This window comes from Symphalangus syndactylus, chromosome 23 (assembly GCF_028878055.3).
Source record: "Symphalangus syndactylus isolate Jambi chromosome 23, NHGRI_mSymSyn1-v2.1_pri, whole genome shotgun sequence".
Classification (NCBI taxonomy): Eukaryota; Metazoa; Chordata; class Mammalia; order Primates; family Hylobatidae; genus Symphalangus; species Symphalangus syndactylus.
The window spans coordinates 23,031,984-23,046,479 of NC_072445.2; the positions used below are offsets into that span (position 1 = coordinate 23,031,984).

The window sequence follows — 14,496 nt, forward strand, 5'->3', positions numbered from 1 at the left end:
TCCTTCACCTCAAGGAGCGTCCTTGGAAAGCAAACATACTTCGGGGCATTTCAGGGGGGGCGCAGTGCGAGGGTGTCCTTTGCGCCTCAGCTCCGGAGAAAAACGAAAGGTGGGTGGGAAACTAGGATAGAGGTGTAAAGTAAGAGGGGACTGAATCAGCGAATGACAAAGGGAGCAGGGCTCCGGACAGGGGTAGGAGGAAGAAGAAGAGTGACTGGGGCTTGTGTCAAGCTTCTGAATGGCTAGACAGCCGCCAGGTGGGAGAGGCGGAGGGCGAGGAGGCGGGTTCCGCACGCGGTTACCCTGGGGCTGATCCAGTCTTCAGCTCTCGCGGGCTGGGAGTCCGGGGCGGCAGCAGAGGCCACACCCAGGGCTTGCTGGTCCCGCGCTTTCCGGGGCTGAGCAGGCGCTTGCTGCTTGAACCGGTCAAAGAAGGAACGAATGAATGACACTTTTGCCAGGATGGAGACCCGGGGGCCTCGGGGAGCTGCGAATCCCATGGAATCCTCCCGCACCCTGGGGGACCTCGGGCCTTTTCCGCGCGAGGTAGAGCGCGGGGCTCCGCTGGTTCCGGGCGCCCGGAATCTCGCGACGGCGGGGGCGAGCCGAAGCCAGGGAGGCGGCCACGAGGACAGATCGGCAGTTCGGGCCCTCGGACCTCGGGCCGGGGCCGGGGCCGGAGAGGAATTGGACCGTGAGTCCTGGGTCAGAGAGAAAGTGCTCTTTCTCCTGCACCCAGAGAGGTGGTTAGGGACTCGAGGGGACCCTGCACGGGAAGAGGTGGCCGGTGCAGAGGACCTTGCTCATGCGGGTGGAGAGGACCACGGCGAGGAGCCCAACTACCCTTCTGTCTTTCAACGAGAAAAGCGAGTTTCTGGCAGGCGTGTAGCCCCGCCGCGGGACCCAGCAGAGCCACCCAAATACGTGCTTGTGCGGGTGGAAGATTATCACTTAACACAAGAAGTGTTGCAGACCTCCTGGGCCAAGGGTCGCATGACCACGAGGACTGAGGAGCACTCCGTGACCGCGCTCACTTTTCGCAGCAGTAGAGAGGGACAGCCTGGGGGACGCCGGGCCCTTGCTGAACCCCGGGCTCTCCAGGCACGAACAGGGGCACCCCGCGTCCACACCGCGGAGAGGAGGGTTTCACCGTCTCCAGGGACCTGGCTCGAGGAAATTGAACTCTAAAGAGCAGCCCGAGAAATGTTCCGGGATGGCGGGTGAGCGATCATCCTTAAAAGAAAATGCTATTCGGGGAGTTCCAACCTGCAGTTAACCTACGGAAGGAATCTTTTGAGAGGCTGGCGCAGCGCTTCAGGGAGGCGGATTAAGAACTGTAAGCAGCATAATACCTCCTTTGTGGCTTGAATTCCTAGGCGGTCTGGGGACCTAAGTCATTCAGAAGAGGGGGAGAAAAGATTTTTCAGATTGGCAGAATGTGGGAGTTTTGAAATGAGAAAACCTGTTGTTAATTTGCATTTTGGAATAACTCTCAATTGATCTCTTTTCTGTTCTCCCCCACCCCGCCCCCTCCTCACCCACCCTCTTGTTTCCCTTTAGGACCTAGAAACAGAAGTGAAGTTTGAAGTCTGCTCTCTGCAAAGAGGGTGGGAGTGGGTGGAGAAGAGCCTTATTTTAAAAGTCAAAAACAGAAAGTAAAAAGAAATGGGAAAATAAAACCAAAGCAGCGAGTGACTCTCTTCTGATGTGCACTTTTCATTTTTCTCCCCCGCATTTCAGTGTTAGAAAGAAAAAGAGAGGAGCTAGGGAAAGAAGGAGTTGGGGACAGAAGACTAAGATTTCAACATGAAATTCCATGTACAAAAGCTTTACCGCAAACAATAGCTAATTTAGTCCTGTAAACATGCATTTATCATACATTTTAATTTTAATATTAGAAATACTGCATGTAAATGTTCTCATCTAAAGGTAGATAGCAATATGTAGTTTGCCATAAAATGAATGCATGTCTTATTCTTTTCCATAGTTCTTCATTAATGAGACTTGTAGTCAAGAATAGATTGAAAATACCGTTCTCCTGGTGTAGTTAAAAAAAATCTCTTCTGGTACTACTGAAACAACTAATTTTTCTTATTTTGTTTATTCCTCTTTGTTATTAAATACCATCTGAATTAACTCCTTAGTAGTTGGCCTGGCTGGAGCTCTGTGAGGAGCAAAGCAGCCCTCTCCAGGTGAACTGCTTGACTTTACCACCTGAAGGAGTATTTACTGCAAGAATTAACAAAGCAGGTAGGACTCCGGCTTTTGATGAGCAAATGGTTGAAAAGTGCCTCCTTCCCCAGTCTTCCCTTTTGCCTTCATTTTTAGTTTAGAGCTTGAAATGTTCTCAAAAGATCATCTGATCCACCTCTTGCTGCCTGGCAGGCCAGATAAGACGCCCCTGTTTTACTCATGAGCCAACCTAGGCCTAGAGGTCTTGTAGCATGTCTAAGTCACACAGCTAGTAATTGCATATGCTTACTAAGTGAATGAAGAATGTGATAATCTCCCTCCTAAAGGTTTGGGGTGGCCTTTAGAGGTTTTATTTGACGCTTACTTAGGGGTCAAAAGATGCCTGAGGATATCCTAGGTTTTCTTTTCTTTTTCTATTTTTTTTTCTTTTTTTTTTTGAGACGGAGTTTCTCTCTTGTTGCCCAGGCTGCAGTGCAATGGCTCGATCTTGGCTTACCACAACCTTTACCTCCAGGGTTCAAGCGATTCTCCTACCTCAGCCTCCTGAGTAGCTGGGATTACAGGCATGTGCCATCACCCTGGGTAATTCTGTATTTTTAGTACAGATGGGGTTTCTCCATGTTGGCCAGGCTGGTCTTGAACTTCCAACCTCAGGTGATCCCCCTGCCTCAGCCTCCCAAAGTGCTGGGATTACAGGTATGAGCCATCATGCCCGGCCAATATCTTAGGTTTTCTAACTCATGTTTATGAGAAGTACTAGAATCACCTTAATGTTCCTGAATTCTGCAAGGCTCTTTGGCTGGAGAGTCATCACTAGCAGTTCTTAGGCCTCTGAGACCCTCACTTGGGAGAGGAATTCAGCATCTGAGCTCATCTGTGTTCAAAATTGCTTGACAGATAGAAAAGATTCATCCCTTAAAATGAACATCTTTTCCTTAACAACCCTCCCTGACTCCAATGGGAGATTAACTTGCTTGGCATATAAATTTCAGACCTGAGCTTATTAATTTGGTTGAGTCATCACATGCCCCAGGTGACTGATCATTGAATATAGAGAACAAAAAAAGTCTCTTTCACAATAACCAAAAATGGTAAGTAGCATCACTCAGCTGCCTTCTCTGGAGGCAATCTCTGGAGTTCAGCTGCTTGGGTTCAAAACTGGCTCTACCTCTTTATTAACTTGTGTCCTTGGGCAAGTTGCCTTATCTCTGTGTGCCTCTGTATCCTGATTTGTTAAGTGGGGACAATAAATAGTATCAACTTCGTGGAGAGTTTTTTGTTGTTGTTGTTGTTTTAGGGTTAAGTTAAACGAAAATACTTAGAACCCTGCCTGTCATACAATAAATCCTCAAAGTTAGTTACATTTTTTATTATTAGCATGGTTATTATTTAGTTCACTTTTCATCCTAACTAGGCCTTAGTCTTTGTTTAGTAACAAAGAGCAGAAATTGTATAATACAAGAAAGCTAATGACAGTCAAACCGGTGGTTTTTAATAAGACTCTTCTGTACTCCTGAAAGAAAGGACTTATTTCTAGCTTTTCCCAATCTTTAATGGATCAGTAAGTATATTTCTAAATTCTTTAGAAATGACCTTCACATCTTGTGTAGGGACTCATGGTAAAGCTCAAAAGGACTAAGGTACACTATGCTTAACAGTCACTGAAAAGATTTTACATATGGCCTAGTTCTGGGCAGATGGGAGCTTTGAGTACTTTGACCTGTCAGGTTAGTTTGTTTTCCCTCTGGGATTTTAAATCTGATGCCGTGTTGTCTAGAAAAGCAGAATAGACACAATTTGTTTTCATTTTGTCTTTCAGTCAAAAATGTATTTAGTCGTTAGCTTAATTCCTTTAAACCCAATATGTTTAATTTTGTTTTTTTTTTTTTTTTTTTGAGACGGAGCCTCGCTCTGTCGCCCAGGCTGGAGTGCAGTGGCGCAATCTCGGCTCACTGCAAGCTCCGCCTCCCGGGTTCACGCCATTCTCCTGTCTCAGCCTCTTCGAGTAGCTGGGACTACAGGCGCCCGCCACCACGCCCGGCTAATTTTTTTTTTTTTTTTTTTTTTTTTTTTTTGAGACGAAGTCTTGCTCTTTCGCCCAGGCTGGAGTGCAGTGGCGCAATCTCGGCTCACTGCAATCTCCGCCTCCCGGGTTCACGCCATTCTCCTGCCTCAGCCTCTCCGAGTAGCTGGGACTACAGGCGCCTGCCACCACGCCCGGCTAGTTTTTTGTATTTTTTAGTAGAGACGGGGTTTCACCGTGGTCTCGATCTCCTGACCTTGTGATCCACCCGCCTCGGCCTCCCAAAGTGCTGGGATTACAAGCGTGAGCCACCGCGCCCGGCCAATTTTTTTGTACTTTTAGTAGAGACGGGGTTTCACCGTAGTCTCGATCTCCTGACCTCGTGATCCGCCCACCTCGGCCTCCCAAAGTGCTGGGATTACAAGCGTGAGCCACCGCGCCCGGCTTTGTTTTGTTTTTGAGACAGAGTCTTGCTCTGTCGTCCAGGCTGGAGTGCAATGGTGCGATCTTGGCTCACTCCAAGCTCTGCCTCCCATGTTCACACCATTCTCCTGCCTCAGCCTCCCGAGTAGCTGGGACTACAGGCGCCCACCACCATGCCTGGCTAGTTTTTTTGTATTTTTAGTAGAGAGGGGGTTTCATCGTGTTAGCCAGGATGGTCTCGATCTCCTGACCTTGTGATCTACCCGCCTCGGCCTCCCAAAGGGCCGAAATTACAGGCGTGAGCCACCGCGCCCGGCCTGTTTGAGTTAATTTTAAGTGAATTTTTTTCCTTTCCTCACTGTGTTTCAAGCAATGAAAATTTATTTTTAAAGTGCTTACTCAACTTCCCTATTAACTGCCTACAACATGTAAGGCGAAGTACTGTTGAATTTGCTTCACAGGTGTTCCTGATCCAAGCAGAACCGTGTTATTTGAAGAGCCTGAGAAATCTTACACCATTTACAAGTGTCCTGGGAGTGCATCCAACGTGAAACTTGGGCATCCTCAATACTAAGAAATCTCTGAGAATGGCTGGGTCTTGGCTCTTTGATCTTACCTCTACTCCACTGAAAAACATGATTATCTAAAATTGTGTTAGGTGGATGAACCACATCAAAGACTTCCAGAAGCCACTCCAGTGACCATAAGATAAATGTCAGAATCACATAACCCCCAGGATCAGGCAAGTGTTATCCTCTCTTAAAACTCTTCGTTTACAACCATGATCTCCTGTTGGGAATCATTACATTTGACTTGCTGCTTATTTTTGTTGGATGTTACCAGTGCTTGGTGATAAAACTTGATGTGGCTCTTTGCTTTGAAAAAGAGAAAACTTTTTATTAAAAGAGAAAGTTATACACACTGCATAAAAATTGGGGAAATATTATGAAGAAAAAGAAGATTATAATAAAGGAAACAAAAATTTACAGATGACCCCAAATCTATTTTAATATTTGGCATGTTTCAAGCATGAGTTTTTTGTTTTGTTTTGTTTTTGTTTTATAGAGATAGCACCTTGCTATGTTGCCCAGGCTAGTCTTCTTTTTTTTTTTTTTTGAGACGGAGCCTCGCTCTGTTGCCCAGGCTGGAGTGCAGTGGCGCGATCTCCACTGACTGCAAGCTCTGCCTTCCGGGTTCATGCTATTCTTCTGCCTCAGCCTCCCGAGCAGCTGGGACTACAGGCGTTCGCCATCACGCCCGGCTAATTTTTTGTATTTTTAGTAGAGACGGGGTTTCACCGTGTTAGCCAGGATGGTCTTCATCTCCTGATCTCGTGATCTGTCCACCTCAGCCTCCCAAAGTGCTGGGATTACAGGCATGAGCCACCGCGCAACCGGCCTGCCCAGGCTAGTCTTAAAATCCTGGACTCAAGCAATCCTCCTGCCTTGGCCTCCCAACATGCTGGGCTTTAGGCATCAGCCACCATGCCCAGGCAAGTATGGTTTTATTTTATTGTATTTTCATGTGTATATACCTACATATATACATACATCTTTCTAAGCATAAACTGTATAAAGTAGTATTAATGTAACCTCTGTATATTTTCTGAATATTGTCTTTATATAAACAAACATATACTGATGCTACTCAAGATGTGTTCTGTGAAACGGCAGCATGGGCATCTCCAAGAAGGTTTTTAGAAAAGTAGAATCTCAGGCCCCATTCCAGATCTGCTGAATCAGAATTCGCATTTTGTCAAGATCACTGGATGATTCACATTAAAGTTTGAGAAACATTGATATATTCTCATATATTTAGTTCTGTATCCTATTTTGTCACTTACCAAAACTAAAAAGTTTTTTTTATTCTGTATTCCCAATTAACTATTAACAATGCCATGAAGATAATAATTCGTAGAGTTTTGAACACATTTAAAGATTACAGGAAGGTGAAAGATAGAGGATGTGAATTGGTAAATTGGCGAACAGATCTCTATGAAGCTTTATAGTGTCTTTTTTAAAGAGCCTTATTATTTGAAAGTTTGTCCTAATGAGCCATCGACTCATCATTGGATTTCAAACTATTTCAGAAATGTAGCTATTTTGTTGTCTAGGAATATGAAATAATACATTATGAAAAACTCCTGTAAGGGTGAAAAAGCAGGAAGTCATTAACACATTGCACAATTGCAATTCTGCAGGCTGAGTCAGAACTTGTCAGCCACTTGTGATGAATTGAGAGGGGTGGGGAAAAGGTGGAGCCAGAATTTGAATCAACTGATTCAGATAGGTAAACAAAGGGCTGTGACTCTTGAACACCATGACATCTCTATAACTGCAGTCAGTACTTTGCTTTGTAATTAGGGAGGGCAAATCTGTGAATTTACTTCTCTAGATGAAGATAAAGTCCAGATTACTTTGGAGAGAGTAAGGAGTTATGATTGGTTTTCAGGCATTATACAGCCAATAGTCTCAAACAAAACATTAAGACTTGGTTATCTCCAAAGCAAGGAATTTACCAAATTCAAACTTACATTTCTAACCTTAAAACAGAACAAGAGGCCGAGTGCGGTGGCTCACGCCTGTAATCCCAGCACTTTGGGAGGCCGAGGCGGGCGGATCACCTGAGGTCAGGAGTTCAAGACCGGCCTGACCAACATTGAGAAACCTCATCTCTACTAAAAATACAGAATTAGCTGGGGTGATGGCGCATGCCCATAATCCCAGCTACTCAGGAGGCTGAGGCAGGAGAATCACTTGTACCCGTGAGGCGGAGGTTGCGGTGAGCTGAGATCGCGCCATTGCATTCCAGCCTGGGCAACAAGAGCAAAACTCCATCTCAAAATAATAATAATAAACAGAACAAGAGTATTTTGAGGAGACTAAGCCCTCCCCAAAATAGAACAAACAGAGGCTGTGTTTTGCAGAGCTTGGTATAATAAGAGTCAGCCAACATCATTTGTGCTTGGCAGGGAAGTGAAGGCAGGTAGGGCAATAGGAAAGCTTTGTAGTGGCAAAGATGATCTTACCCATTCCTCAGCTTGACTAAATTTTAGATAAGCTTCTTCTTGACTTAGGTCCTTGACTTTCCTTTTCTTAGAGCATTTACTTTAGAAGACTTTCAATTGTAAATTCTTTCTCTGCCCCTTTGATATATAAATCTAAGAAAGATCCAGGTATGTCTTTCTTAAGGACCTAGGAGCCATTCCTTTGAAATGTAATCACTGAAAACAAACCAACCAACCAACCCAGAGGTCTCTAACTATCAGTCTCTGTGGGAGGGTAGAAGCCCAGCTTCTCAGAGTGCCAGTCAGCAAACATAGATGGCATAATCACATTGACCAATGTCCCTCTTAACATTGTCTCATAGTTTTTCACTAGCTCACCCTAATGCTTAAAACGTTCCCACCTTTTGTTTCAAAGGGATTAAGTTCAATCTCTCTCCCCTAATGCAATAGTTTTTGTTTTTTCATTTGTTTTTTGAGACAGAATCTCACTGTGTTGTCCAGGCTGGAGGGCAGTGGTGCAATCTTGACTCACTGCAACTTCCACCTCCTGGGTTCAAGCGATTTTCCTGCCTCAGCTGCCTGAGTAGCTGAGACTACAAGTGCATGCCACTATGCCCAGCTATGTTTTTTTTTGTTTGTTTTTGTTTTCTTTTTTTTTTTTTTTTAACTTTTTTTATTTTTAGTAGAGACGGGGTTTCGCCATGTTGGCCAGGCTGGTCTCGAACTCCCGGCCTCAAATGATCCACTTGCCTTGGGCTCCCAAAGTGCTAGGATAACAGGCGTGAGCCACCATACCCAGCCTCTAATGCAATAGTCTTGAATAAAGTTTTCCTTGCTGTTTAACTCTGTCCCATGCAATTACTCTTTAACAATAGTGGAAAAAGAAAGGCTTTAGTTATGTTCTGCTTGGAGCCTATTGGCATGGGGGGGCTGGAGGCAGGTGATCTAGAAGGACAGCTTCTTACATGATTCGTTTGGGGATTTCTTAGGTGGTCCCTGAGTTGGAAAAAAAAGAGAGAGAGAGAGAGAGAGAAAGCTGGCAGTCACTGACCAAGTCCTGACCTTTTGAGCTGATTGCTCCAGAGGCTGTGTTTTGACTTCCTGGATTGTGACTTCCTTGTCACAAAACTTGTAGGTTGGAATTCTGTAATAAATGGTATCAACCTCATAAGTTTTTTTCAAGGATTAAGGTTAATAAAAAATTCTTAGAACAGTGTCTGGCATATAATAAATACTCAAAATTTATTATTATTATAATTAGCAGTAGTGGTAGTGGCAGTGTGTTCAGTTTACTTTTCTTTTCTTTTTTTTTTTTGAGATGGAGTCTCGCTCTGTCGCCCAGGCTGGAGTGCAGTGGCACGAAATTGGCTCACTACAAGCTCCACCTCCTGGGTCCATGCCATTCTCCTGCCTTGGCCTCCCTAGTAGCTGGGACTACAGGCGCCCGCCACCACGCCCGGCTGATTTTTTGTATTTTTAGTAGAGATGGGGTTTCATCGTGTTAGCAAGGATGGTCTCGATCTCCCGACCTCGTGATCCACTTGCCTCGGCCTCCCAAAGTGGTGGGATTACAGGCATGAGCCACCGCACCCAGCCTTCAGTTTACTTTTCAATCCAATTAGGCTTTAGTCTTTAATGACAAAAAGCAGAAGACATACAGCACACACACACAAAATCAAATCCAAACCAGTGGTTTTTACTAAGGCTCTTTTCTGTCTTTTTTCATGTTTTACCATATATGATCTGGTCATTGTCTATATATATATGGACTATATATATATATATGGACAATATATATATATTCAGTCTTTCATTTGTGTTAGACCAATCCTTAAGACAGAGTTAGAAACTGAAAAACCCAGTGATAAAATTCTGGAAGATTTAGTCACAGATTTCTTTTATGGAGATAATCACATTACACTTGTTTATTAGAAACATCCAGAATGCAGCCTTGCAAGTAGCTTTTTTATGGAGGTGAAATATGCTTTGGCATAGTTTAATCCTGTTGACATCCAAAATGCTATGTAATGGATTAGTGCCACTTACTGAAAGCAAAGTCAAGTCTGCATAAGTCCACCTAGGCATGGGGTATTACTTAGTGGTTACTGGGGTTATAGCATACATAAGCATTACCTTAAGACTGCGTGACTTGTTCCTGGTCCAAACCCCTGAGTGTTAAATTTGCTTTGTGTGACCATTGGACCATCCTTAGGCCATTTTCTACCTTCAAAACATCTTGTGACTTTGAGCTTATTTGGAAAGGCCATGAAATCCATGGAAAATTGGGCACAATTGGATATCTTGAATTCAACTTACTTGGAAGAGGAAAAAGGAGGTATAAGAGGTACCACATAATTTTTAACAAAGCTAGAGAACTTTCAGGGAGGACTTTGGACTGCAGTCAACTTCTGTAAGGATTCTCTAACTGGTGTCCCTGTGTCAGGAAAAGCCCTAAGCCTACCTATGGACTTTCCAATCCAGCCTCAATGTTATCCCAGGCCCTTGAGGTTATAGGGTTTATGCTACAGTCTTTCTATCCTAACTGGATGGAATAATGTACAAAGTTACAAATGAAATAACCTTATATTAGAAATTGGTCAGGCTGGGTGCAGTGGCTCATGCCTTTAATCTCAGCACTTTGGGAGGCTGAGGTGGGTGGATCACCTGAGGTCTGGAGCTCGAAACCAGCCTGACTAACATGGTGAAACCCCATCTCTACTAAAAAGACAAAAAATTAGCCAGATGTGGTGGTGCGCACCTGTAATCCCAGCTACTCAGGTGGCTGAGGCAGGAGAATCGCTTGAACTCAGGAGGCAGAGGTTGCAGTGAGCCAAGATCATGCCACCACACTGCAGCCTGGGTGACAGAGTGAGACTCCGTCTCAAAAAAAAGAAAAGAAAATAAAAGAAAGAGATTGGTCATTTTTCTCCCTGTTTAGGATTCTGTTGCAGTGGAAGAAAGGGGATTCTCTGACCTATATATTCAGTGGCATGCTAAGGACCAGGCAATGGGTGGGGTTTGCTCGGGAAAGAACAATAAGCCGTGCATCGTCATTAGAGATTTTAAAGCCAGGCTAAAAAGACTTTCTGCTTTCTTTTTTTAGATGGAGTCTCACTCTTGTTGCCCAGGCTGGAGTGCAATAGCGCGATCTCAGCTCACTGCAACCTCCTGCCTCCCGGGTTCAAGCTATTCTCCTGCCTCAGCCTCCTGAGTAGCTGGGATTATAGGCGCCCGCCACCACACCCAGCTAATTTTTGTACTTTTAGTAGAGACGGGGTTTTGCCATGTTGGCCAGGCTGGTCTTGAACTCTTGACCTCAGGCGATCTGCCCGCCTCAGCCTCCCAAAGTGCTGGGATTACAGGCTTGAACCACTGAGCCTGGCCTCTGCTTTTATTACTGTCATGTAGTTAGTGATAAAATGCTTCTATCTGAAAAAAAATTTGTTGTTCTAAATTCTAAAAAATTCTCATGATTATTGCTTAAATTTTAGTAAAGCAGATGTGATTTTCAAATTAGCACATTTTTATTTTTCTTTACTATATTTTTTCTGTGTGGAAGATCATTGAAAAGCCTCTGTGTTGTCCTCCTAATATCTCTGTCTCTCTGTCACCGTCTCTCTCTCTCTCTCTGTCTCACACATAAACTCAACTAAATGCATTCGTTGTGAGAGTAAATTTTTTTTTTTTTTTTTGAGACAGAGTCTCGCTCTGTCACCCAGGCTGGAGTTAAGTGGCATGATATCAGCTCACTGCAACCTCTGCCTCCTGGGTTCAAGCGATTCTTGTGCCTCAGCCTACCAGGTAGCTGAGATTACGGGTGCGTGCTGCCAAACCTGGCTAATTCTTGTATTTTTAGTAGAGACGGAGTTTTACTATGTTGGTCAGGCTGGTCTTGAACTCCTGACCTCAGGTGATCCCCCTGCCTTGGCCTCCCAAAGTGCTGGGATTACAGGCGTGAGCCACCACGCCTGGCCAGGTTCAGAATCTTTAGAGCTCACTTTGAGTGTACCTTGTGTCTCCAATCCCTATATATAAATACCTGCATTTCAAGAACGGATTTAACACAAACAATATCACAGCAATTGTGGTGTCTGAGGAAGAGAACTTGAGTTACTTCTATCCTGCCGTTATATATGACTTATTTATGTGTAACATTTAAAATAAGAAAACAGCAAAATGTATTATTTTTGATAAGTGTAAATTTATTTCACAGCTGAGCTGTTTTACTGGATTTCAGTAATGTCTTTAATTAAAATTTATTCTTTTTTTAAAAAATAGAGATGGAGTCTCGCTCTGTCACCCAGCCTGGAATGTAGTGGCATCATTGTAACTCACTGCAGCCTCAAACTCCTTGGCTTAAGTGATCCTCCCACCTCAGCCTCACAAGTAGCTGGAACTATAGGCACAAGCTACCATGCCTGGCTATTCTTTTTTGTTTTTAATTTTTCTTTTTAAACTAAGGAATGAATCAAGAAAATAAAACATAACATGACTGGTACAATTTAGTTGTCTTGATTGTTTCTTGATATCATTTGGATCTGTGTCTCTGCCCAAATATCATGTTGAATTATAATCCCCAGTGTTAAAGGTGGGGCTTGGTGGGAGGTGATTGGATCATGGGGGTGGTTTCCCATGAATGGCTTAGCACCATCCCCTTGGGCTGCTCTTGTAGTGAGCGAGTGCTCACAAGATCTAGTTGTTTAATGTGCGTAGCAACTCCCTTCTCTCTTGCTCCTGCGCCCACTGTGTCTTCCACCGTGATTGAAAGCTTCCTGAGGCCTCCCCAGAAGCAGAAGCCACTATACTTCCTGTACAGCCTGCAGAAACATGAGCCAGTTAAAACTCTTTTCTTTATAAATTACCCATTCTCAGGTATTTCTTTATAGCAGTGTGAGAATGGACTAATACATTTCTTTTGCAGACATTTCAGTTTTATTAAAATTTACTTATTAACTTGACATTTACATGAAATATTATTATATCAGACTAACCAAAAGAACAAAGTTATTATTTGTTTTACTTTATGATTATTACTAAAAGTTATTTTCTCATATTAATATAAAAATTGACAGCTTCTGATGGCAGATACACTAAGTACGTCACTGCCAGTATATAGTCATAGAATCCTAAATATGGAAGGAAGATAGGGTTGCAACTAAGATTAGATTTTTTTTTTTTTTAGACAGTGTCTCACTCTGTCACCCAGGCTGGAGTGCAGTGGCACGATCTCGGCTCACTGCAACCTCTGCCCCCTGGGCTCAAGTGATCCTCCCACCTCAATCTCCCAAGTAGCTGGTACTACAGGCTTGCACCACCATGCCTGGCTAACTTTGTAGTTTTAGTAGAGACAGGGTTTCACCTTGTTGGCCAGGCTGGTGTCAAAGTCCTGACCTCAGGTAATCTGCCCACCTCAGCCTCCCGAGTAACTGGGACCACAGGTGTGTGTCACCACACCCAGCTACTTTTTTTTTTTTTTTTGTATTTTTAGTAGAGATGGGGGTCTCACCATGTTGCCCAGGCTAGATTTCTTGATCTTTAATTAAAGCTGTTTCTGTTCCCTGCAAGAGAAAGTAGTCCACTATTTCAGGGGTCTCCACTCACCAGGCCACAGACTGGTATTGGTATGTGGCCTGTTAGGAGTGAGGCCACACAGTAGGAGGTGAGCGGCAGGCAAGTGAGCAAGCTTCATCTGTGTTTACAACTGCTCCCCATCACTCACCTTATTGCCTGAGCTCTGCCTTGTGTCAGATCAGCAGCGGCATTGGATACTCATCTAGGAGCATGAATCCTATTGTGAACTGTGCATGCGAGGGATCTAGGCTGTGTGCTCCTTATGAGAATCAAACGCCTGATGATCTGAGGTGGAGCTGAGGCAGTGATGCTAGCACTGGGAGCTGCTGCAAATACAGATTAGCATTAGCAGAGAGGGTTGACTGCACAGAGACCATAATAAATCAGTTGCTTGCAGACTCGTATCAAAACCCTGTCAGTGAGTGGCAAGTGACAACCTGCATCTGGTAGCAGGCTTTATAGTGGCAAGTGAGTTGTACTTCAATTGTACAGCTGCATCTGGTGGCCTTAAGTTTGTCTGAAGCAACTTCAAATCTCTGTATGTTCTGGATCAAAGTCAAGGTGGAATAGCCTAAGATTCCCATAAAAGAAAGCACTGAAAAGCCTGCTTCCATTTTCAATATCTTATCTTTGTGAAGTAGGGTTTTCTGCAGTGGCTGCAACCAAAATGAGATTACAGAGTAGCCTGGACATATGGAACACACTTTCAGTGTCACTGTCTCCCATCGCCCCCAGATGGGACTATTACAGGAAACAAGCTCAGGGCTCCCACTGATTCCACCTTATGGTGAGTTGTATAATTATTTTCTTATGTAATACAATGTAATAAGAGAAACAAAGTGCACAATAAATGTAAAGTGGTTCAATCACCCCAAAAACATCTCCCTCCCCACCCCTGGTTCATGGAAAAATTGTCTTCCATGAAACCAGTCCCTGGTGCCAAAAAGGTTGTGGACTGCAACACTAATTAATTTTGACTTTGGATTCAGAATTAACTGATATGTTATTGAACACCATTTGTGAACTAAGTGTAATTCAGAAAATGGAACTACCCCTTAAATGTGTTCAAACAATGAACTAAGATTAGCAGCTTCCATTTTTTTAAAATTATTTACAGTTTCATTTAGTTCAACTGAGAAGTCAGGGAACCAGAGTATTTTCCAATGGACTTATCTAATTCACATTGTATGTCTGTACCAAAACATCTCATGTACCCTATAAATATATACACCTACTATGTACTCACAAAAATACAAAATACAAAAAAACTAAATGCTTT

At 43.7% G+C, this 14,496-nt stretch overlaps 1 protein-coding gene across 7 annotated transcripts; it reads left to right on the forward strand.

The window, feature by feature from the left end:
- Positions 1 to 316: 316 nt before the first annotated feature.
- Positions 317 to 12,147, forward strand: C23H6orf141 (chromosome 23 C6orf141 homolog). Of its 7 annotated transcripts, none has more exons than XR_010119162.1 (4): positions 317 to 1,336; positions 1,561 to 2,250; positions 5,101 to 6,131; positions 11,925 to 12,147. XR_010119162.1 is itself a non-coding variant. In XM_063632848.1 (2 exons), exon 1 carries the CDS (start codon positions 442 to 444, stop codon positions 1,186 to 1,188), a length of 747 nt encoding a protein of 248 aa, XP_063488918.1. In that variant the 5' UTR covers positions 343 to 441; the 3' UTR covers positions 1,189 to 1,220; positions 5,101 to 6,130. The 7 variants fall into 7 exon arrangements, 1 of the variants encoding a protein (XP_063488918.1); XR_010119163.1 differs by having other exon boundaries at positions 5,101 to 5,381; XR_010119164.1 differs by having other exon boundaries at positions 2,145 to 2,250; positions 5,101 to 5,381.
- The last annotated feature ends 2,349 nt before the right edge of the window (positions 12,148 to 14,496 follow it).

Coding starts and splice junctions, on each gene's coding strand:
- C23H6orf141 (XM_063632848.1), top strand. CDS start 442: ATGAATGACACTTTTGCCAGGATGGAGACCCGGGGGCCTCGGGGAGCT.